This window comes from Pinus tabuliformis, chromosome Q (genome assembly GCF_031772625.1).
Source record: "Pinus tabuliformis cultivar Carrire ecotype Pingquan chromosome Q, CPIR1, whole genome shotgun sequence".
NCBI lineage: Eukaryota > Viridiplantae > Streptophyta > Pinopsida > Pinales > Pinaceae > Pinus > Pinus tabuliformis.
This window is the reverse complement of record NC_142296.1, coordinates 661,976,078-662,002,396: the sequence shown is the minus strand read 5'-3', so window position 1 is coordinate 662,002,396 and position 26,319 is coordinate 661,976,078. Positions and strand designations below refer to the sequence as shown.

At 39.0% G+C, this 26,319-nt stretch overlaps 1 protein-coding gene across 4 annotated transcripts in view; it reads right to left on the bottom strand.

The window, feature by feature from the left end:
* LOC149221276 (uncharacterized) overlaps nt 1-26,319 on the bottom strand; it is a 69,770-nt gene that overhangs the window by 36,600 nt on the left and 6,851 nt on the right. The window contains exons 5-7 of one of the 4 annotated variants that reach the window (XR_016249361.1): nt 4,177-4,358; nt 3,775-3,938; nt 3,452-3,599 (exon numbers count right to left, since the gene is read on the bottom strand). Coding sequence is in view for 1 of the 4 variants with exons in the window: in XM_089385060.1 (XP_089241186.1) it covers nt 3,395-3,599 (205 nt within the window). In the remaining 3 variants the exon portion in view is untranslated. Of the gene's footprint in view, nt 1-2,168; nt 2,329-3,394; nt 3,600-3,774; nt 3,939-4,176; nt 4,359-26,319 lie in introns of those variants that run through there. The other 3 variants (XR_016249360.1, XR_016249362.1, XM_089385060.1) reach the window with 3 other exon arrangements.

Sequence of the window (26,319 nt, the reverse complement as noted above, 5' to 3'; positions counted from 1 at the left end):
GAAGATGGTAAACAAGCCTCTTCTACCATATGACCTGCTTCAAAGTAGTTGTTTGTGACACACTTGTTCTCTCATTTATCCAATGCCTTATGACACCATTAACCCATGACTAATCCTTTATTTTCCTACTTTGTCCTTATCCTGTTTACATTGTCATCCTATTTCACATACAACAACTACCACCCATTTTGCTTAGGCTAACTCTTCATTAAATCACCTTGTGGCCCCATTCTATAGCATAGAAATACTACCTTTTAGAGAAGCACCCCATGAATTGGAGAGCCAACCTAAAGATATAGGAAGAGCTACTGAGGTGACACCGTGACAGTGGGTAGCCTTCCTAAGTTGCTCAAACTAGCCCCTTGATGCTTGGGACTATACATCATCCAAGGTGCTCGATTTTGTTCTAACACTCCCTAAAGATGGGCAAGAGCCTAGGAAGAAAAAGCAATATATCGGACCTTTCCCCTTGCTATTTGAAGATAGAACCTTACAAACATCATAGTACAGACAAAGGGGGTCTCTTGCAGAGATTCAAAAACAGGAACCACTAAAGTATGTTGCTTAGCAAATGTCCCACAAGGGTAAATATCATAGTGAAGAAAAATAAGACCCACAAAACACGCTGAAAATCCTCGATAGAGTCATCCAAGGAGTAAAGTGGGATAGATCCTGCAGACCTGAGACTGAAAATTGTGTTAGCAACATCATCTAGAAGATTTATGTCATAAACTGTTATCTTGCAAGTCCGTCAATCTTTAAAGATAACCAATGCCAGACTTGGAGATAAGGTTCTCCATATGACATAATTTGCTTATAGAAAAAAACCCCCATTGATTGGGCCAAAGAACCATTTCAAGGTCATTAGGGTTAAGAAATCCCCTACATGGACCTAAGAAAGAAATATAAGGAAGGTTTAGAACCTTAAACTAAATGGATGATCCAGAAAATCCCACTGCCAAGTAATCCTTGTAAATGATAGAATGGTTAACTTACCCACATGTAGGCTAATTAAAGCACTCATTACACCAACTAGTTCATCAACACGTGGGCTTAAGTGAAGCTTACCCATACTCCCAATAGTTATTTGGTTGAAATTTGGCAGGTGCCAGTCTCATGAAAGATGAATAGGAGGAACACATAATGGTACTTGGAGCAAAGCCAATAGAACTTTCAACATGAGTGATGGTGTGAAATGAAAAAATATTTGCCTACCCATCCCTATATCCTTCCTATGATGATTTTTCTCTAGAATAAGTAGATAAAGAGAATGTCTATGTGTGACCCATGTCGATAGCGCGTTATTACACATTTTGCACATGACCCCTTAAAGCATTGATTATATCCATAAAGATGTCAGTTTCTATGCATAACAAAACATGCTGCATTCTGTGCATCTAACGTCGAAGAGTTGAAAAGATACAAGTCACCTCATATTAGACTTTTCTGCCCTGTAAGCTTTTGCAAACTTTGTAAACCTATAATAACCAACAAGGACACCTCATTGTCCAAATCTAAGTTTAGAAGAAATCGGTGTTCGCAATGGCTAGAAGCAAACAAACAATGTCTAGAGTCAAGATTGAATGAAAAAAAACTTTTGAAGATGAAGAAAATTGTGAAATTATCAGAAAGCAATCTGCAAAACTTAGAAGTACATAGCCCCGAGGGTTAGCTCAATTGATTGAGTCCCCGTCATTGAAGCACCTTTGCTATTGAGAGGTCACGAGTTCAATTCTCTCGACACTCTTGGGGTTAGGCTTTGTGGTTGGGCCGGCAAGAAGTGAACCCTTTTGGTGGATCTGCCTAGTACAAATATTCCATGGATGTAATCGCCACCGATCTCCGGGGTCCATGAACCACAAATAAAAAAATTAATATAATAATTTAAAAATAAAAATAAATAAATTGTGTTAGCTCAGTTGGTCAAGTCCCCGTCGTTAAAGCACTTCTGCTACAGAGAGGTCATGTGTTCAATTCTCTCAACACTCTCAGGGTTAGGCTCCATGATTGAGCCGGCAGGAAGTGATCCTTTCAGGTAGATCTGCCTAGTACAAATATTCCATGGACGTAGCAGTCACCGAACCCCAGGGACCGTGAACCACATATGAAAAAAAAAAAAAAAAAACTTAGAAGTACATAATAGGCATCATGTTACAAGAATCACTTACGTTGCTTATCTTCGATGCTAAAAGAAGAAGTCAGACAAACAAGGCATCTCTTCTCAAAGCCAACTTCCAAGAATGAACAAGCATAAGGCCAGACCAACATGAAAAAGTTTCACTCTCGCTCCATTAGGCATTTGGTTAACTTCCAGCACCACGCTTGTTCCTTCAGCCAAAGATGTTAAATCAAAGATGTGCATGATTATACTCAGTGAATTTTCTGCACATATGGTAAATGTACTGTATGGAACTTGTTTAGCGAGCTCTTTGTAAAAGACCCAGCTCTTTTTGCTTTCAAAGTTTTACTCCAAATAAGACAGCATTTTGCAGCAAGGGGGAGGAAAACAGAAGTTAAAAACCGAAGCTAAGTTATAGCCATGTCTACACAATATGGTCTGTAATGTATACAGATTGCCGAGCAATCAAACTGTAGGACCCAATTGGAATGCAGGATGGGCAATCATTACAATCAAGGTTCAGTAATTCGTTTTAACTGCATAAGAGGCAGGAAAACAAAGTTCATTTTAACAATTGATGGAGTACAGTAGAAAGCATATAAGATAATAGATGAGGGGGGTATGGCCTGGATGGTGTGACCTGTTTAATACAAATATAGAAATAATGCAAGGGTGGGCTGCAAGTCAATAGTCAGTAGTTATCTTGTTGGCAGCCACCTGACTTTCATTAGAGATATATAGGAGTTGCAGTTGATGGTGTCTTAGGATAATAGCCATGAAGACCCTTCTGGAATATAATGAACAATATTGCCCAACCTGTCTCTGAATATTTCCCTGTGATGGTTCTTTTCTCCATAATTCAGTAGATAAGTGCATGTTTGCATGCATCCCAGACATACAGTTATTTACGATGTTATGTTCAAAACCACTTAAAGCACGATGTAAATCCATAAGGATGTCACTTGTCAAAAATAATATAATGTGCTGTATTCTATTCATCTAATTTTTGGGAGTTTAAAAGATACAAGTCACCTAGTATGACAGTTTCCTTTCCCTATAAATGTCTGTCAATCTGTAAACCTACAAATTACCATCAAGGACACCTCATTGTCCAGCAGCTTAAAGTTTGTAGAAAACTGGAAATTGCAGTGGCTAGAAACAGCAAACTAGAGATGATTATGCTGAAAATTGAAAAACACACTTTTAAAGCATTAAAAAATCAGGGAAATGACATTTGCAGATTATCAGAAAGCATTTTATGAAACCTAGACATACCTAATAACCCCAGCATGACAAGAACTGCTGATGTTATTCGTGCAGGATATAGACGGCTATATTCAATTAAGCACTGGGACCGTTGAGACCTCCTCTGGACTCCCCCAGTCCAGCCATGAAGTTGTTTAGCATCAGAAATGCCATCAGTGTGTAAATGGTAGCCATTAGAAATTGTATTATCACCTCCCGACCAAGTATTTGAAACCTGTTTCATTTGTTAGTATCATGTTATCAGATTTCCATTTTCAAATGTATTCCATGAGCAGTCTCACAGAAAAACAATACCTGTTCAAGAAAAATCTAAAAGTCTGAAAAGGTTAAAAAAAAATACATGACATGATGTTGAATAACAGTGAAAACAAAATGCATACAAGACATACTAGCAGGACTGCCATATCCGTAAATTATGTCAACAAACTACAGAAGAAATTATCCAGCCTGCATTAAATGCTCATCTAACATAATGCATTCCCTCCAGCAGCTTGAGAAAGCTAGGGACCATTGGATATGCATCTGGAACCAGGTACATAATCCACTCCATGAGCTGCTTAAAATGATATTGTTTATATTTTTGGAGTCAAAAGCAGATTGCAAACAAGTAGTAGGCATTAGAGAGGAATAACAAAACAAAGGCTCCATCAGTCACCTAAATACAGTGGAAATTAATTAATTCGAAGAATCAGAAGAATGCAATTTAATCGCATTTCAACAATATCAGGAGTTTAAACCCAAGTTAGATAGCAACCCTAAATATTACACAGACGAAAAGAAAATATTTTTACCATGCTGAAGTTTAAGCAGCATCAGTTTTTTCCTAGATGTTAAAATCAAAAGAGGGATAACTGAGAAAACCCTGCCCCTATTACCCTGTCAGCTCATGAATCCTGCTCATTCCTCAGAAGATTGTAATACTTTGCCCTTCTGCTCAGGACTCTTTAAGCATTGTCATTTTCAGCATTGAAAGCTACAGGAGAGGAAAAAATAGTGAATAAAATCTGTAGAAGGAATAAAATGGGTCGAGTACATAGAAAGTTGGCTAAGGTAATCCTTCAATATGCCTGTCTTTAAGTTACCAAAAACAAGAAACGGAAAACAAAACAAGAAACGGCAATGAAACAGGAAATGGGGGTTAGAAGAATTCAGGATAAGAAACATTCTCCCCTGCACTAGACATATCATGCAGATAAGACGTAATTTAGTGAATCCAAATCCATTCAAAACTCAAAAATGATCCACTATTTTTAATTTATCAATGTTTTAATCAAATTACATTCACACCAAAACATTGTGTTTTCTTTTGTTTCAACAAATTAATAAATTATTGCTAATGTTTTCAAATACAGCTATTAAGTGAGAAAAGCTCAAGAAACAACTTTCCAGATCGTTTCTGTTTGTTGACCATTTCATGGAAAAATTGTAGCCCACTGTGCCATTTATGGTAACATAGTGTGGCACCAGCCATGCAAATCAGTCATAGGAGGTATTAGCCAATCTGAAAGACACATGTGAATACACGAGCAATCCAGGTGAAAGGATGTCACATGGCAGACACCTGGCAGAGAATACTTGCAACAAATAGACTATTAGATTTCGCAGCTACAGCTCCATGATACTTTCAAAGCCAAGATTACAAAGCAAGCTTGCCTTTTGAATAAAAGTTCTATAACTAATTGTTGATTGTTGTCTACTGGAAAGCATGATATGAACACTTTAAAACCTGCTGAAGCGAACTCCCCTAATATACTGTTACCTTCGAGTTCAATTTAATTCCACAACATCTTACTTCAAACTTGGGCTTCTTTTATTTTAAGTTACCACCACCCTGGACGCTATAATCTAATGATTAAGTTGATAAAGAAACATGCTTTCCCTAGATATCGGACTGTCCTTGTCCCCAGTGCATCTCTCAAAATCTATTGTCAATCAAATGTATGAGGGAAAACTGCTAAAATAGTGTTGAATGGTGTTGTCATTGATGCCAACATCGGTCCTTGAACGCTCTTAATATTCGTCTAGTTTGCATTTATTGGAAACTCTAAATGACAAGAAGCCCTGGGAAGCTCTAGAAGCCCCATACTTGTTGAGGAAAATAGATGAAGAGGACAGTGATATTGATCGCAAAACCATCATCATTTGTTTCTCCTCATCATTCCAATTCCAACGGTATATGGCATGCCTCGTGATTCATCTTGGTTTAGGAGATATGCTCAATCAAAGATTGAAGCCCCCTTTCTCGTGGTCAAAGTCCCCAAAATGAGATGATGTAGCAGCTCATCATTGGCCAGAAAACTGCTCAGATCATGTGGCCAAGACGGACTTTTTATTGAAGGATTTAATTAATTATTGAAGTCAAAAGAAAAATTTATTAAGGACAAAAGTATTTAAAAAATATATATTAAAGTTGGTCCTAAAATCGTTTGGGGTTTTTGGCTCCAAATTAAAAGTTTGAAAATTCAAAATTAAATTTAATTTTCCCCCCTTGAAAGAACCCCTCCTCCACATTTATAAATTGAGGATCGACTCTCCACAAAGGCAACGAATAAACTTGCATATTCTCTGAAATTTCTCTCTGAGTTTCGGCCTGAAGTAGTTTTGAAAATCTAAGAAGGAGGTCGAAGTTCTGTTTTGGGTTTAGGCTCTTATCTTTCCATTTTAGTTTCAGTTATTCGTTGGGACAGTTTTGGGATTATTCAGCCTCCTCTGAGGCAAATCAGAGGTGATTTTTGTGGGCAGATTGAAGCAGAAGAATATTGCAGAGAAATCTTAGGCCCTGTTGGAGGACTACTCAGCCACTCTCCTGAACCAATCTGAGGCACTAATCGCACTTATCTGAGGACTAATTAGTGGCATCTTTGTGCAAGTCCTTGCATCAGTCCTGTAGCTCTATTTTTGGCCCTGTGGAACAGATCAGAAACAAATCTGTGCCCTAATCCGAGATGTCTCCTGAAGCATTTGTGACGAGGGATTGAAGAATTTCTTGTGGGTTAATTGATCCTCTGTTGCGGAAGTTTTAAACCCACTATGGCTGAGCATTGAGGTCTAACCGGCCTACTTTATTTTCACTACTTGAAGACTAATCCAAGGAGAAATTCGCATCAGTTTGAGGGTTTTCTTGCTGACATATTGCTGAAGTAAATCAGTAAGGTTCATATCTAAGACGTGGGTACACATATGTTGATGAAGCTCATCTCTGAGACCTTGTTGTGAGACAATTTGTTCCTGAGGTTCTAAGGAGGACAAATTTTGACCTAATCAGTCATCCTTCTAAGCAATCTGATATGTTTTTCAGCCTTCTGATCAGGCCCTAGTTGCTATCTCTGTAATTAATTTGAAAGTCTCTTTTGTGCCAGAACTTTGACCTTACACCTATGGCATCCGTGAAAACTAATTAAAGACTAATCTATGGTTAGTAGAGGTTGTTTTGAGGCCTAAAAGATGAGGCATACTAATGCTCTTCAATGTGACAATTCTGACCCTAATCTGTAGCCATCCGAATTCATTTTTAGGGGTAAATCCAGTCTTAAAATTCTGGTAAGTGCCCTAACTCGGCACTGTATGAGGCCTGAAAGAAGGCTGTAAGCAATTGGGATTATTCTGAAGGATTCTTTTGGGGGTTTTGGTGTTCGTTGTTAAGCCTAATTCAGATCAGCACTATAAACATACTTTATCAGTTCGGTAGCCTTTGAAATTGTTTCATTGGTCATCTCAGCTTGGATCTCTGTGTATGTTGTGAAGTCTGTAACAGTGGATTATAACATTCATTTTGGAAGTAATTAAGAGTTCTATGCTCTGACCTACAATAGTGTTTACTGTGTCTAATGCTAGTCCTTTGAGGTCTGCTCCAGGGCTTAATACAAATACCAAATCATTGGATCAAATAATTGAGTAGTGACTAAGGTACGATGATTTCCTTTTGATCAAGCCCTAATTCAGAAGTCTGTAAAATTTTCAAAGGTCAGTTATTGTATGAGGCAAGGACTAATGCTTATGCTGGATGAATTGAGGTCTCCTTTGTGACCCAAGTGTAACATTGAACAGAAGAAACCTTGAACTTCACATTAGAAGTCTAAAATTCATAATCTGGGCAGTCTACTTAAGGGCATTGACATCTGCAACACTGAGAGCTTCTTCAGTCAGTACAAGGGCATCCAGCAATCAGTAGTATATTTGACATCAGCAAAATTGAAATTGTTCAAAGGGCATGTTCAGGTACAACAGTGATAATTATTGCTTCAGCACTCTTGAGGTTTGAATTGATTATCTTGACAGTTCTGTAGATTGTACATCAGTGGAATACATCAGCAGTTTGGGATTGGATTGTTATGTTTGAGTATTTTTGAAGTTGGATTATCATTGCACATCTGAACATATATCAGTGACAAAGAAGCTTCATGAATATCTTTGTAAGTGGGTCATTGTCCCTGGTACAGGAGCCCACAATTCATTCTTCATCTTTATATTTTCAAGATGGTTGGGTGGTGCAAGACAGGAGAGTGGAGTCTCCTTCAGGTTGGAGCTTGAGAACATTTCCAGTGGCAGGGTGGTGCTAGGGCAAGTTGGAGCCTGTGCAGGGTATTTGAGTATCCTTTCAGTCGAAGCTGATAAAACAAAGGCGTTGGGGCATCCTTCCAGTTGGAGCTGGTAAATCAGGCGTTGGAGCATCCTTCCAGTTGGAGCTGGTAAATCAGGCGTTGGAGAGTCTTTTAGGTTGGAGCTTGTAAACCAGGGGATTGGAACCTCCCAATAAGAGCTGAAAATATTGGAAGTTGGAGCTTCCCACTGATGTAGTTTTTTGAAGACCTATATTAAGAAGCGTTCGGCGGTTTTTCTCCCAGAAGGGTTTCCACCTAAAATGTCAGGTGTACTGTTCTTGATATTGTGCATTGTTGAATGGTGTTGTTATCTATTCATCTGATGCGATGCTAACTTATGTTTTAATCTAATGCTAATGATAATCAATGCTCTATGAAGTTAAAATTAACTGATTGAAGTGAAATGCTGATTCACCTCCCTCCCAACAAATAGATCCTCAGAACCGTGAATTGGAAACCTGCTTGAAATGGCACACAACGCATCTTTTCCCCCTAGAATATCAATCTACAAACGAAGTCACCTGGTTCGTGTCAGTGTTTGAGTTCGACAATAACTCAATTAAAAATTTGAAAATAAAATTCAATATTAAGTTCGACATACTAAAAATATTGAAAATTTTCATATATATATGTAAAAATTGTTGTAACTTTTTTATATATAATGCTAAGAATTGTTGTATTTATTTTTTATGTATAACATGAAAATATAAATGTGTTCTTATATATATATATATATATAACAACAACAAAATTTAAAGATTAAAATATTTTTTAATATACATATGTTTCTTTTATATATTATTGAAAAATAATACTTCTATTGTAGTTGTTTAGAAATATATACATTTATATAATTTAAATGTGTATGCTATAAATAAAAAATTAATAGACACACACATATATATAATAAATGACAACAAAAATTATACATTGAAATATTTTTTAATTAATATATATATATATATATATATATATATTCTTTATACATCTAACTTTTATATTTTATTGAAATATTACATTTCTATTATAAGTTATAACTATAACTGTTTATAAATATATAAATCCATATAATTTAATGTGTATGATATAAATAAAAAATAGACACATATATTAAAAATGTATTAGGTGACAACAAAATTTAAAGATTAAAATATTTTTTAATTTATATATGTTTCTTTTATATATTTAACTTTTATATTTTATTGAAATATTACACTTCTATTATAGCTGTTTATAAATATATCAATTTATATAATTTAAGTGTGGTATAAATAAAAAAATTAACACACGTACACATTTGAAAATGATAAATGACAACAAAATTTACAGATTAAACTTTTTTTAATATACATATGTTTCTTTTATATATTTAACTTTTATATTTTATTGAAATATTACACTTTTATTATAATTGTTTATAAATATAAATTTATATAATTTAAGTGTGTATGATATAAATAAAAAATTAACATATCAAAATTATGAAAATAAAGATAAACAAATAGAAATGAGAAATATTATTAAAAAAAAGTCGTGTTCTATGTAAATTTATAACATGACTCTCAACATCATCCCAAAGCTAACTTAACTTTCATTGGTCTCTCCCTTGTTGTCAAGTTTGACATTCAAAGACAACAACCTATTAGTGCAAGCAACCTGGAAAAAAAAATTAAGCGAGTAGGTTCTAGCCTTTTTTTTTTGCAAACCTCTTTGAATTTCATGTGGATTCATAACGTACCTGAATGAATTTCAATAGAATTTCATGAAATTATTCATGTTCGTGTTTGGCTTGTTCGTGTTCTGCTTGAGATTTGCAAGCCTCATCAAATAAATTCACCTAGTAATGAAATTCGGTGAACTTCAAATTTAATCAATTTTGTTTGCCGAACACAGTGACTTAGTCTACAAATGATCCCCAAAACTCATACACTGCATCTTTGAAACAAGGTTGCTCTATAAGAATGCTCTACAATCCAGTACCCATATGGCTAGGGTACCTCACGAATAGTCAATCTAGAAGGGTGAACTCTACAATATTAGTCCACCTTGTATAATGTTCACAAAACATCGAATGCCAAATGGTGAACTTTATAATGTTGCGTCCATCTTGTATAATGTTCACAAACCATCAAATGTTGAACAGTGAACTTCATAATGTCAAGCTCACCTCAAATAACATCCATAACATCCATGAACATGTGTTGGGACCTGACCCTGAGATTCATATAGGTAATATGGTGTTAACACTATCAACGATCTAAACTTTACAGAGAGGGGCAAAAGGAAGTGATCAACCCAATAAAGCTTGACCAAGGAGGTCCCCATAAGATCTATCTCTTGTATCCCAATGCTTCCTATATAAAACAAGATGGGAATCTCTGGTCAAGATTATGAAAGAAGATAGTCAGGAATCTCCCAAGCCCTAATAGAGGCAATGGAACCTCCCTCTGAGCTCATAATAATTGGGGCATCAAAAGATGAGGTGCCCTTCCCACCAACTTCCTATAGATGACACAGCCAAGAACTCTTCAACCACAATGTGATGATCTATCTGAAATCAAAGCTAGTGAAAACAAGCCCTGATTAGCCTAGAGGAATCTCAAGGCTATGCACCCAATGTCTTTAAGTATACTCAAGCTTGATGATAAGACCATCCCTCAGCTACATGAAATACTCAAAGTAGAAAGTCATCTTAGAACCAGGCCATTATGAGGCAATCCAAGTGACCCGAATGTATTTATATAAATATCATATCTAACCCTCTTGTTTAGTTCTCGCTGGGAGTGCAAAAAGTGATCAAGGGCATCCAAGGAGCATTCGGAAGGAGAGAGTCAATCAATAAAGATGCCAACACATTGAAGAAATAGAACGCTCTCCAAGAACCTATGTCACATGGTTCACGTTCAAGTTCGAGTTAGAATTCAGCAATGATTAGGTTCAATTTGAATTGAATTTTTTGATAAGGTTCAAATGAGATTTATTGATGTTTGTAACTGAGACAAGTGCTTCCACATGGATCGAAAGTGTATAAACATGTGGAAGTTGTCTAATTGAATATTAACCTTTGCAATTACTTCAATATTAAAGTAATTTCTTTTTCTGAGGAAAGTGAGTTTAATCTAATGAGATGCAAAGGTTGTTTGCATTAGTGAATTAAATAAATCCTAACCATTGATCTCAAGTGAAGTTGAGATTTAATCTCAACCATCAATCACTTTGGAAATTAGAGTTGTGGATTTAGTCATCACTCAAACTTGTAAAAGGAATGCTAGGTGAAGGGAGAAGACACATTTTTTGTAGGCACAAGACACAGTGAGACAGTGAGATCTCAGTGATTGGGTGAAGAAGGACATTCATCCAAGTGTTTAGCAGCTAGCGGAAGAAACCAAGGGGCAACAAGAGAGAAAAACCTTAACAAGAAGATTTTGCGACAAGAGAAGACCAAGTGGTATTTGTATATCGATCCTAGGAAAGCATACAGCATGATCAGGTGCAGGAAATAGTACGGGCAGGTCTGCACTTGCAGGAAAGATGCAATATAGACCACACATGCATAAGCAGGAGGTTTTACAAACGCATACAAACTCACACATGTTCGCGCAGGATGAGAAAACCTGCCCACATTTCCTCATATGTGCATAGGCAGTGTTAATTTTATGGTATGTTCTATGCGTGCAACAACTAATTCAATGTCTTATTAGCCCAATAACAATTCCACTTCAGATTCCAATAACAATCAAAATAAAATGCAATAGCAATCACTTAGCATTTACTAGATAGAACATCTTCAAGAATGCACAAAAAGACAAACCAAGAAAATGAACACAGAGATTTAGGCTAATGGCAAGATAAAACCCCACAAGGGGGAAACCCAACCAATCCTTCTTAGATCAATATCAAATGTTGAGCAGAGAAAGAAGATCCAATTTAGTACAATGATGATAAAATCAAAGTCAAGACTTTGACTATTCAAAGAAAGATGACCAACCAATATCCAATGCCTAAACAAGAAGCCCAATCTGACCTTGTCAAAGTCTGCAATTCTGAACCTGTCAACAGCAGTCAACGTGCCCTAACCAATCAAGTCAACCTTGGTCAAAGTCTACTCAAATTGCCTCCAAAGAGCTTGATCAAAGCAGTCAGAAACTTGGCCTCAAGAGCTAGTCAAAGACAACCCAAAACAATGAAGAAAAACCAGTCAAACTCAGTCAACGTTTTGCGGCCAAAGTCAACAATCCTGCCTGCGGTCAATGTTGGTCAACATGCTCAGAAAATCTCGATATGTGTGCCAATGAATGCGGTTTGCCCAAATAGAATCTTTCCAAGTCAAAACGCAGTCAAACAGTCCCAGAAAGTCCTCAGTCAATGTTGGTCAAAGTTAGCTGAAACATAAAGTCAACACAAAAGATAAAACAGCGCGGAAAAACCCTTCGCACGTGTGGAGAAGAAGCTACCTCAGATGTTGTACGAACCAATCAAAAGAGATGTTTTTTATGTGATGATGAGATGCCAAAATGAGGTGATCTTATCTTATATATATATATCGATCAACGTGGCGGTCAAGGGTCATGTCTCTTGACCAAGGGAGCCGACTTGAAGATGGGACCGACTTGAAGATGAGGCCGACTTGAAAAAGTGCCATTTGTAAGTGTGCAAAAATTCTGATTTTTAAGGTGAAGGAAGATGCCATCACGAGTGATGTATGGGAGTAATGAGCCATCAAAGGAGGGATTCCAAGAGGGGTAATTAGCCCCTAGTTGCACTCTTTAACACTCCCTCTCAACTAGGGAGGAATTCCACCTATCAACATCCATCCACTATTATGCCATCATGTCCATCATGTACCATCTTTGCAACTTGTCTCATCTTTGTTGAAGATTGATATCATAGACCAATAAGAAAGGATCGAAAGAGGGTGGGTCACAAGACCCTGCCACCCTCGCCAAAATGACAAAGGCAAGTCCTCATGTCCAGGGGGTAGAACCCCTACCAGGCTTGATCCTTAGTGATCAAGTTGTTGAACATCATGCATCCTAGTCATAGGGAATACAATAGTACTTAACGCGTCCATCAGTAGTACTAATGTTAAAATTGGCAACTAGGGCCAAATTCCACCTTGGGACAGCTCATATGATGGAGATGATTATTGCATTGGATTCCTCTTTTCGACAAGCCCAAGTTTGATATAAAGATCATCTCATTCGAACAAGCAGAAGTGGAATTTTGAATTTATTATCTCTCATGCACAAATTGTTAAGGTCGGCGTCAACTTAATGTAGGCTCAAGAAGCCCAATAGATGTGTCCTTTCACCCTCAACAAATTGTATAAATAGGAGTGACCTCTCTCCTCATTTGGACATCACACACTTCATCATTCTTCTCTCTCCAAAACAGATTGGTTCATACAACGTGGGAATCTTCTCTCTCTCTCTCTCTCACGTGTGGCTAGGAGGATAGTTTTTTGGGCTGAAACAAGACAAAAATTGTAGGACCATTGGCCAGCGTTAACCACTATTGTTTTGACCAAATTTGACTGCGCTTTCTGGGGCAAAATTTCGCTCTCTTGAGGCCGCATTTATTGGCACATAAATCAAGGTGTTTGGGATTGTTTGACCAGCGTTGACTTCAAGTTGACTTATGTTTTGACCACAAAAAATCACAGCAGATTTTCTCTCTCCTTTGACTAGGTTTGACCAAACTGTTTTGGGCAGCGTTTGACCTCCTCTTCAAGCCGAGTTTAACCAAGGAAGTCCGAGCTGCATTGGTGAAGTTTCGTTGTTGTCTTGACCAGCATTGACTTTTTGGTTAGGACAAGTTTGACTGCAGTTGACTGCAGAATTTTACAAGGCTGATTTGACTGTGTATTGGGCAAGAGAATTTGATCTTTGTATTCTCTCTCTCTATTGAACTATTGAATAATAATAAGAAGATTCGATCAAAGGGTTTTCCCCGCATTGGGGTTTTTGCCCTCGCATCCCGCCAATCTGGTGTCCTCTTGTCTTGGCTTGTCTTTTGTGTTGTTATGTTCTATCTACATTTACTGTCAATGTGATCAAGTTAATGTGATTGCTACTAAAAATAATTGGAGATTGTCATTGGGTTGCTAAAAGAACATTGAAGTAAATTGTGCTAAGCATAGAACATACCATTGTTATCTAAAATTAACATGGTTTGGGAGCTCAAGTGAAAACAAAGCCCAAGCAAAAGTGAGGAAAAGCAATCACTAAGGGAAGTTGTTGGACAAAACTTGGAACTATTCTCAATGACGACTACATCTTACTTCAAATCCGAGGACAAGATTAAGGACAAATCCAACTATCATGCATGGAAGATGTCTCTAGATTTGACTTTGGAAGAAAATGATGTTAAGGACTGTGTCAAAGGAAGAGTGGAGGAGCCTCCTTCAAGTGCACCCGCTGCTGCAAAAACAAAGTACAAGAAAGGTGAGGTTAAAGCTAAGAGAATTATTGTTGATTCTATTCACAAGCCTTTGGTTGCCTTTATCTTTTATATGGAAACATATAAGGACATGTATGACAAGCTGATTGGGATGTTCAAAGTAAATAATGCAAATCAAGTTCTCTTTCTCAAGAACAAGTTGAAAGACATCAAGATGGATTGAGGAGAATCCATTCAATCCTACTTCATGAGGATTACCGATATCAAGAATGATCTCCTTTCTATTGGAGAAGTTATTAGTGACAGGGAGCCCACTCTTATTGCACTTGGAGGCCTTACATGAGAATGGGATGTGTTCAATACTACCATCCTCAACAATGATAAGATTTCGGGATTTGATGAATTATTGGCTAGATGTGCTCAAGAAGAAATTAGGATGATGGAAAGAGACAAGCCCTCAAATGGAAACAATCCTTCTCCACTCATACAAAAAGGAAGAACAATGTTGGTCGAAGAAGACAAGGTCAAGGGTTCAAGTCAGGATTCAAAGAAGGAAGAAAAGGAAGATACTTCAATTGCAACAAGTTTGGCCACTTTGCTAGAGAGTGTCGTCACAAGAAGGATACTCCTAGAGATGATGACAACAATAACAACAACTACAAAGGCAATGGAAATCAAAGGAACAACAGGTTCAACAACAAAGGAAAGAGGAATGCTCTTGTTTCTCGATATGGAAATGGTCGTCCTCCCAAGAAGTCGAGAAACTCCAGGTATGAAGAAGGTAATGTTGTATAAAAGCAAAAAGACTTTATCTTATTTCTTCCCTCACCACCGCCTCTCCTCTGGATACATTGGACCATTGGTTGATTGATAGTGATGCCTCAAGGCACTTCCATAGGTACAAGGAGGCCCTCTCAAACTTGATTGAAAAGAAGACTAATATGGAGGTTATACTTAGGGATAATACCACTTATCCCGTAAAAGGAATTAGGACTATTATTCTTCACTTAAATCAAGGTCAAACCCTTCATTCACAAGAAGTGTTGTATGTACCTAATCTGAAAAATAACTTGGTCTCTATTTCTGCAATGGAATATAAAGGTTTCAAGGTGACATTCGTTGATGGGAAGGTTCGTGTTTGGCAAAGGAACCCGAAAGATGCATTTACACTTAGATTTAGGGTTGATGGTCTCTATTAGGTTGGAGTAAATCCGTTGGGAGCTATGACTTGTATACTTCTCTTCAATCCGAATTATGGCACCGACGATTTGCTCACCTTCATTATAAAGCCTTCCCTGATGTAAGGAAGATGGTCAAAGGTATGCCCGAATTCAACTTAGATCATGAAGGTATGTGCCAGAGTTGTGCAGCTGGAAAACATAAAAGGGGAACATTCCCCTCAAGTCAAAGTCAAACTACCGATATTCTTCAATTGGTCCATTCTGATCTATCGGGTATGTTGCCCATAACATCTTTTGGTGGATATATTGTACTTTGCAATTTTTGTGGACAACTTCTCTGGCAAAACATGGATCTAATTCTTGAAGAAGAAAGACAAAGTGTTCTAATGGTTCCGATCTTTCAAAGCCTTGGTCGAGAATCAAACAGGGAAGAAGATCAAAATATTGAGAACCGATAATGGAACCAAATATGAATCAAATGAATTCAATGACTATTGTAGAAAAGTTGGCATTAAGAGGGAGACCACTACTATATATACTCTTGAGCAAAATGGAGTTGCCGAAAGGAAGAATCGAACAATCATAAAAGCCACCCATGCTATGGCTTCATGACCAAGGCCTACCAAAGTTCTTATGGGGAGAAGTTGCCAACACCGTTGTGTATGTTCAAAATAGATGCTTGCATCAAGCATTGGACCTCATGGCACCCGAAGAAGTTTTCACCGATAAGAAACCTGATGTTTCTCATTTTTAGAATTTTTGGTTGTCCCGTATATTTTCATGTGCCGAAAGAGAAAAGAAACAAACTAGATGCATCTGGGAAGAAAGGAACATTTGTGGGCTATAGGGAAACTTCGAAGGCATATACAATCTATGTGCTTGGTCAAAGAGAAGTGGAAATAAGTCATGGTATCACTTTCTATGAAGATTTTGCCCTTGGGAAAGTTCGAGATCTTCCTATCCCTAGGAAGGACAATGATGATGATGCAGGAAAGCAAGATGAACCTCCGACTAATGATTTGATGCCCGATGTTGAAGGTCTGATGGATCCCATTGATCCAACTCCTAGAGAGCCCTCTACTTCAAGAAAAAGACCTTTGTGGCTCAAAGATACTCTTAAAGATTCTGAGAGACATATTGCACCAAGGGGGACATTTTGTGAAAGCAAGAACCCGAACAGGTACCAAGGGTACTTAGCTGCCATGAGTACCATTATACAATCTGAGCCATGTACATTCGAAGAAGTCATGAAACACCAAGTATGGAAGGATGCGATGAACGAGGAATATGAATCGATCATGAAGAATGATGTCTAGGATGTGGTTCCCAAACCCAAGGACAAGTCAGTAGTCACTTCAAAATGGCTTTACAAAATCAAACATGGAGCTTATGGGAGTGTTGAAAAGTTCAAGGACATGTTCGTTGCTCGAGGCTTCTCTTAAAAGGAAGGCGTAGACTGTGATGAGATATTTGCACCAATTGCCCGATATACCACCATTCGTTAGATCATAGCAATTGCTGCCTCGCAAGGATGGAGCATACACCAAATGGATGTCGAACTGCTTTCTTGCATGGCTCACTTAAAGAGAATGTCTATGTAGAACAACTGGAGGGGTTCGATGTTCAAGATTGTAAGACACATGTGTGCGGATTGAAGAAAGCCCTCTATGGGTGAAGCAAGCCCCTAGGGCTTGGTATGAGAGGATTGATAGCTATCTTATGACGCTGGGTTTTACAAGGAGTGAAGTCGACCCGAACCTATACTTCAAGGTTGAAAAAGACAGGCCTCTCATTCTAGTCCTTTATGTGGATGATCTCTTTCTAACAAGTGATGACCCTCTCATTCATCAATGTAAGAGGGAGTTTGCTTCCGAATTCGAGATGAAGGACCTAGGACTGATGCACTACTTCCTAGGACTGGAGGTCTGGCAAAAGCCAGGTGAGATTTTCCTTTCTAAAGGAAAATACATTGTGAAGCTACTTGAGAGATGTGGGATGGTGGATTGCAAGTTTGTATCTACTCCGATGGAACTCAACTTCAAGAAGCTATGTGGAAGTGTTGTTGGGCCCAGATTAGCGAACCCTTCCGAGTATTGTCAACTTGTGGGGGCCCTGATGTTCTTGGTAAACTCCCATCCTAACATATGCTTTGTTGTGAACACGTTGAGTCAATTTATGGTCGAGCCTCATCACATTCATTGGATTTCTGCTAAGAATCTCTTGAGATATCTCCGAGGCACAATCCACTATGGACTAAGATACACTGCCAAGAATTTGAGGCTACATGGATATACAGATGCTGACTGGGCTAGCAATGTGGTGGATCGTAAAAGCACGTCTGGGTGTTGCTTCTCTTTGGGGTCTGCTTCTATATCTTGGATGAGCAGGAAGCAGAAATCAGTTGCTTTACGCACCGCCAAGGCCGAATACATTATCGCGAGTATGGCCTGTTGTGAAGTTGTTTAGTTAAGGAAGCTCTACAGCATGGAAAATTTTAGGGGCTAATGTTCGCCCAGTGGGCTAATTTTCCATGATTTTTCCACAAAAAAGATTCGCCAATTTCCAATTTTATAAAAGACGATTCGCCCAAATTTTAGAATATAAAATTATTTTACCTTAAAAATCGCCAACATTATAGAGAGACTATATATAAAATAACTATAAATTTGATTAATTTTACAAATATATCAATAAACATTTATAATTTTCATATTAGGGATTAGTGAGATTCGCCAATGTTTTAAACTTCAAGAAAATTTTCCATCCTTAAAATTTTCCTTGCTCTACAGTGAGCTATTTGAGCACGTGGTAGATACCACCGTGATCTTCTGCGACAACCAGAGTGGGATTCGCCTTTCAAAGAATCCTATGTTCCACGACCGCTCCAAGCACATTGATATCAGGTAACACTTTATCCAAGATATGGTACAACAAGAAGCAATAAGGCTCTAGCACATCAGGACGGATAAGTAGGTCGCAAACATTCTCACGAAGCCTTTAAGGAAGTTCAAATTCTTAACCTTTCAAGAGAGACTTGGAGTCATGGAAAGACCCTCCTATGAGGGTCTCGCATGAGTTGGACATTGAGCTCTAGGAGCTCCTAGGGGCTTGGGGTACTTCTTGGAGCTATGAGCGACCATAGGGTGAGTGGTTCACCATCCCCCAGTGGTGAGCTATGTACAAGGTGAGTGGTTCACCTTCCCCTGTGATACCTTATGATGGTTGACATGTGTGTAGGGTGAGTGGTTCACATTCCCCTGCGATTACAGACACATGTATGTAGGGTGAGTGGTTCACCTTCCCCTACGATTGACATATGCATAGGATGAGTGGTTCACCTTCTCCTATGGCATATGAGCAGGATGAGTGGTTCACCTTCTCCTGTCGATGCCCCAACACACATCCTACCCATGGAGTCTAGGACCCATGGGAAGTACCTCTCATCTTGCCAATGAGTTGGGAAAAGTGGTCAAGGACCATAGCACTACCGATGGACGCATCATGTACTGTTGTACTCCCTCTGACTAGGATGACTAGGACGCATGGTGTTCAACAACTTGATCTGGGATCAAGGACTGACTTTTGTCAGTGGAGAGTTGTAAGGTCTTGTGATTAACTCTCGATCACTTCTTCATTATTACTTCATGGTTCCGCAAAGCAGTGATGACAGAGACGGTACATGATGATGACAGACAGATTGACAAGTTGAGTTCTCCCTAGTTGGGAGGGAGTGTTAAAATGGCAACTAGGGCCAAATTCCACCTTGGGACAACTCATATGATGGAGATGATTATTGCATTGGGTTCCTCTTTTCGAGAGGTCCAAGTTTGATATAAAGATCATCTCATTCAGACAAGAAGAAGTGGAATTTTGAATTTATTCTCTCTCATGGACAAATTGTTAAGGTCGGCCTCAACTTAATTTAGGCTCAAGAAGCACAATAGATGTATCCTTTCACCCTCAACGAATTGTATAAATAGGAGTGGCCTCTCTCCTTATTTGGACATCACACACTTCATCATTCTTCTCTCTCCAAAACAGATTGGTTAGTACAGCTTGGGAATCTTCTCTCTCTCTCTCACATGCGGCTAGGAAGACAGTTTTCTGGGCTGAAAGAGGACGAAAATTTCAAGACCGGTGACCACTGTTGTTTTGACCAAATTTGATTGCATTTTCTAGGGCAGAATTTTGCTCTTGAGGCCACATTTATTGGCACAAAAATCGAGGTGTTTGGGATTGTTTGACCAACGTTGACTTCAAGTTGACTTTTGTTTTGACCACATAAAATCACAACAAATTTTCTCTCTCCTTTGACTAGGTTTGACCAAATCGTTTTGAGCCATGTTTGACCTCCTCATCAAGTTGAGTTTGACCAAGGAAGACCGAGCTGCATTGGTGAAGTTTTGCTATTATTTTGACCAGCAATGACTTTCTAGTTAGGGCAAGTTTGACTGCAGAATTTTACAGGGTTGATTTGACTGTGTATTGGGCAAGTGAATTTGATCTTTGTACTCTCTCTCTGCTGAACTATTGAATAATAATAAGAAGATTTGATCAAAGGGTTTTCCCCACATTACAGTTTTTTCCCTGGCATTTGCCAATCTGGTGTCCTCTTGAATTGGCTTGTCTTCTGCATATGTTGTTATGTTCTATCTGCATTTACTGTCAATGTGATTAAGTTAATGTGATTGCTACTGCAAATAATTGGAAATTGTCATTGGGTTGCTAAAGGAACATTGAAGCAAATTGTGTTAAAAGCATAGAACATACCATTGTTATGTAAAATTAACAACTAATTAACCCTAAACACTTTTCCCAACTCATTGGCCAAATGGGAGGTACTTCCCAAGAGTCCCAGACTGCAAGGGTAGGATGTATGTTGGGGTCTCCACAGGGGAAGGTGAACCACTCACTCTGTTCATATAGCGAAAACCCCACAGGGGACGTTGAACCACTCACCTGGTGCTCAAACATGATGGGGTATGTTGAAGAATGTAACTAGTGTCGATCTTCATAATTGTATTTGAGTCATAATGTAATTGTCAAAAGAAAAAAGAAAAAATATTGTAAAAGAAAAATATTTTTGAAGCATGGGTTTCATGTTCTTTTATTTATTTTCTAGTTCATAGCCTCCATTGAAGGCTTCTAGGTTTTGTCTTATGTCAAAAGAGTCTTTGTCACATTTATTAGACCCTTTTTAGGCTTTTGTATCAAGTAAAGAAATTTAATTTTGAATCAAACAATCATTTTACCCCTCCTCACCAAGTCAACCCTATCTTGGAGAAGTCCGCCCAATTAGAAGGAATTCAACCTTGTGGAAGCAGTATAAATAGAGATAGTTCAACTCATTTGGAGCACACACTCAACAAGTTCGATCTACAAGAGAAAGAGGACGAAAAAGAAGAGCAAATTGCAGGAAAGAAGACCTAATTCAAGGAAGAAGCAAAATCAAAGTTTGGAGCATCTCTCTCTCTCTCACACGTGCGAGTTTTCTAGGGTTTTTGGGCAAGTTGCAGGGGCCAAAATTTCTGTAGTAACTGCAAGTCCAAACTTTTGTTGTTGGGGGGCCAAAATTCTGGTTTGAAGCAGTATTTGAGGAGCTAACACTTGGAGGATTTGGCAGAGTTTGTCTACTTGAAGGAAGGGTTGGCTTGGTGACTGGAGGAGGTCCTTGTCTAGGTCAAAAGGGTCTTGGATTGTCTCATCTTGATTTGAATCTACTAGAGGAAGAGTTTGACTAGCTTTTCCCCTTCATAAGGGTTTTGCCCTGGCTAAGTGCCTACATTTTGTTGAGAAAACTATAGGGCTATAGTTAGGATGATTTCTCTTATACTTGATAACTGCTTGTGATGTCTTTTTACTTTTTCTTACTTATTAGCTTCTTCTCTTATTATTATGTTATTATTATCATCTAATAGCTGCCAAAACAAGAAGATCAAAACCTCTCCACTTGAGAGGAAAACCCACAAATCTTTTCTCTTCTCATAGATTCTTCAAATGACGAATTCCAAGACCTCTAGACCAGGACCAGGTCCGGCCTTCCTGATGTGCTTCCTTCGCCCAAGTCAAACCCAATCAAATCTCTTCTAGCTGCACAACTTCAACCCCCAGTTATAGAATTTCGGCCTCTACTGCAGGCCTAAAATTTCCGGCCCCTGCAACTATTGTTGCCTCCACACGTGTGAGCAAATTTAGGGCTTCCAAGGTTTCCTTTGACCTTTGCTTGAGTTTCTTCTTCTTCTAGGGCTTGAGGATGACCTAATAAACCTTCCTTCAACCTTCTTTGTACAATTTCTCTAAGTTCGACCTTGTAGCAGCAAAACCCTAGCCTCCTTCGTTCACATGTGTGAAAAGAGAGAGAGAAGTGACCCAAACACTTGTCCTTTGTCCTTCTTCCTTCTTCACTTACCTTTTTCTTCTTCTTCTTCGCTTGGATGATGAGAGGATGAATGATGTCCATAGGAGGTCAAGACCTTAGGACCAACCCTAGAAGCACTCAATGGGTGCTTCACCTCTAAAAGAAAATACCTTGAGCATGAAACACATGCTTCAAAAATAACAACAATAATTCTTCTTTTATTTTACAATATACAAGAATCAAAAGTACAATTCATATTTATGAAGACCAAACCTAGTTACACATTTTTCAACCCTCCCTCTTAACTAGGGAAGTATTCATAAATAGTACATGTACATTCTCAAACTAAAGAGATCTCATAAGAAGAGTCGGATTGGTAAGCCATCTCTTTGGATCATTCCAACCAGCATTGTCACATAGCAAGGCCTTGACTAACAGCTCTATCTCTCCACAAGATCAGAGCACAATGCTGGCGAGACTAATGACTGATAGATACCATCATTATTTTCTCTTAAGGCACATACTCCAACTGAGTGTTCACAGGCAGGGTATGTCCTTCCAAGACAATTCCTATCTTGGAATACCACATCTTCAATGAATTTCCTCTACGACTACTCTTATCTTGGATGCCCTACCTCATCCTCAAAGAGTATCGAATGCCATATTCTTACCCAATCCTCCATTCTTTCTTCACAGAGTGAAGACAAGAATGATGTGTCTATCTCTCCCTCTCAACCAGGGAGGATATGTCAACCAGTCCAAGCTTGTATCTCAAATACACAAGCTTCTTATTAGGAAGAGATTTTGTTAAGATGTCAACTACCTGTTCACCAGTGGAGATATATCGTAGCTACAAGACCCCTTGGATATACCGTAGCCGATCGAGCCAAACCCCTGCCTAGGCCGACTTAGTACAAAAACCGGGACAAAGGACAGTCTGTTACTGAGCCGGTTGAGTCGGTCACAGACCCATCCGGTTTGGAAACAGTTTGACATAACTCAGCCAAGCCAGTCAAACCCGATCCACAGTGGAAAAGGGAGGGAAAGTGGACTCCAAATTAAGTTTTTTTTGGTTTTAGGTTTTTTGCAAGTCCATCTAACCTCTCCCAAAACTATTTTGAGTCAAACTTGTAGTGCTTCTAGGTGAGCGCAATTAGTCTGTCTTTGAGAGGATTCACACGAAGAAGAGACACAGTTTGGAACAAAAACGGTTAAATGATCTAGTCTATGTCCAATACAACCTCCAGCTAAGACGCAACCAATTGCTGAACAAAAGACCTAATACAGATCCCATTGTGTTGGAAGATATTGATCCAACATCAGATTGGGTAGTGGAGAGTCATCTAGCAGAGTTTGATTCTGATGAGGAAATTGATCTTGATTTGGATTTACAGATGGAGACATTAGTTGAACATAATGTTCAGTTAAATGCAGATCCACTAGTACCAAGCCCAGCCCCAAGTCCTCCAGTTGCAAGCACTTCCTCTACAGTTGCAGTTGGAAACTCGACTCAGTAAATAGCCACCAAATTAGTTGTGCAATCCACCTAAAATCTCCAACAAATACACCAAGAAACTAGCCCTCAAAATCCTGAAATCAGCCCGGCAACAAGATGGCTCTCCCAAGAAATACGCGCTCTTGTTTTGCACCCGGTCTGCTCCAAGTAGTGACTGTTGTACCTGCAAGTTGGTCCCAGAATAGATCTAAAAGGTGAAGGTGTCTCCTCTAGAGTGGCACTCGAAGTCCACTAAAGATGGAGTTGAGATTCCCGCTTGGAAATCTCGTGTGTTCAACAGCACAATGTAGACTTGCTCGACAGTTCAAGCGTACATGGGGGTTCGATTCTCAAATTAGAAAAAAGACCCAAAATGAATCTCCTCCCAATTTAACTTGTTGCCCCATCTCTCATCCAAGTGGGTCCCCCAAGTCGAATTCCCTCTTCTCCCTCTTCACCAAGTCAAATTGCTCAAGGGGGTACGAATTCCCCCTTTTGGGAGTGGTCCCCACCTTCCACTTCTCTCTAAATTTTCCCCTTTCCTAATGTTGGGAAGCCATTTCCTCCAAAAATCAAAGTGGGGTCCTCCTAACCCACTTTTCCTAAGTGTAGAGCCAAAAATGTCAAAATTGAGCAAAAATGATATTTTCACTTAGCAATATTTGCTAAGTGAGAATATCACAGTGCTCCCTGCTAAAATGTTGCTTGCCCTCAAGCAACTATAGGGATGGGTGTTGAAGTATCTATTCACCTTCCCAAGTGGCATCTTCATCAGGGTTTTCCACCTGATCAAAAACTTCTTGATAACTCTGCTCCTCAATCCCCTCTCCCTGGTATCCAAAATAGCCTCACACTCCAAGACCAAATACCCCTCATCACCCAACGGGGGTAGCTCAATAGTTGTTGTCACATGTTGTCCCAATACCTTCTTGAGGCATGAGACATGAAAGACATTGTGTACCTTGCTTCTAGTTGGAAGCTCCAACTCATATTCCACCTCACCAATCCTCAGGATCACCCTGTAGGGCCCATAAAAACGTGATTGTAACTTCTCGGCCCCTTCTGCTTCAGCGTGGACTGTTTGTATGGTTAGAGACAGAAGAAAACCAAGTCTCCCACCTCAAAATGTCTCTCAACCCTATGTCTGCAATCATTTTTTGTTGATTTTGGGTGATCTACAAATTGTCTTTTAAAGCCTTAAGAATAACTTGGCTCTCTTGTATCCAATCTTTAGCCCTTGGGGCCCTACGCTCTCCAAAAACAAGGTCAGCAAAAGATAAAGCACCATATCCATATAAAGCACAGAAAGGTGACATACCAATAGACATATGGTAGGTAGTATTGTAGCAATACTCCTCCAGGTGCAACCATCTCATCCAGGCTCGTTGTTGCCCTGTCACATAGTTCCGCAAGTATCCCTCCAGCCACTTATTAACTATCTCGGTCTGCCCATCTGTCTGAGGGTGGTAGCTGGTACTAGGAGTGAGCTCTGTGCCCACCAACCTGAAGAGCTCTTGCCAAAATGCCCCCATGAAGCGACTGTCCCTGTCACTGACTATGGTCTTGGGGAGACCATGCAACCTGAAAATCTCTCTGAAGAATAGCTCTGCAACTTGCGAAGCAATGTACCTGGTGGGGATAACAAAGAAGTGGGCATACTTCGTCAACTAGTCCACCACTACATATATATAATCACGACCCTGCACCATAGGAAGTCCTGTGATGAAGTCCATCAAAATGCTCTCCCACTTCCCCTCAAGAATGGGAAGCGGCTGCAGTAACCCAACAAGATAAGTCAATTCCCCCTGTTCCTCTGGCAGACCTCACATTCTTGCACATGCCTCAACACATCCCTCCAGAGGCCCCTCCAAGTGAAGCGCTCCCTAACTATCCTGTAAGTCTTCAAGAACCCCTGATGTCCTGATAGTGGTGAATCATGTGTTGCATGGAGAATCTTCCCCCTCAACTATGAACCAGGTACCAGATATATGCGCCCCTTGTAGTAAATGATATCATCGTAGCACTCATCCCCATGAGTACCATCCAAGGAAAATTTTAGGGGCTAATATTCGTTGTTGGCCTAATTTTCCATGCTTTGTCCAAAAAAAGATTCGTTAATTTCCATTTTTTCTAAAAATATTTCGCCCAAACATTATAGTATAGAATTAATTTACCTTAAAAATCGTCAAAATATTACATACATATTATATAAAACTATTAGAAATTTGAATAATTTTACAAAAATATCACCAAATATTTTACAAATTGCATATCATCAACTAGTGAGATTCGCCAAGGTTTCTAAACTTTAAGATAAATTTCTATCCTTAAAATTTTCCATGGTACTACTACCATCCAAGATCTCACATGCAAGTCGATCCCTGGAGTACTCCACCAAAAGCTACGCCTTCCAATCATCGCAAATGCTCATGAGTGAAAGTGTCACAGGTCTCCTGGATAAGGCATCTGCCACTATGTTTTGCTTGCCCTTGATATACTCTATGTCAAAATCGTAGGCATGAATCCTGCTGACCCACTTTCGTTGCCTCTCATTGAGGCCTTTTTGCTACAAAAAGTGGCAAAGATTATTATGATCAATCTTCACTCTGAACCTATTGCCCACTAAGTACTGTCAGAATTTGGCCAATGCATGCATAATGGCCAACATCTCCTTGTCATAGATAGAGTACAACCTCTCATGACTAAGGAGTTTCTGACTCTCAAAAGTTATCGAGTGGCCTCCCTGTGACAATATTGCACCAATGCCCTCACCTGATGCATCACACTCCAAGGTGAATGGCTATGTAAAATCAGGCAAAGCCAACACCGAACAACTGCTCATCACCTTCTTGAGGTGCTCAAATGTTGCTTGTGCCCTGTCCGTCCATGCAAATGCCCCC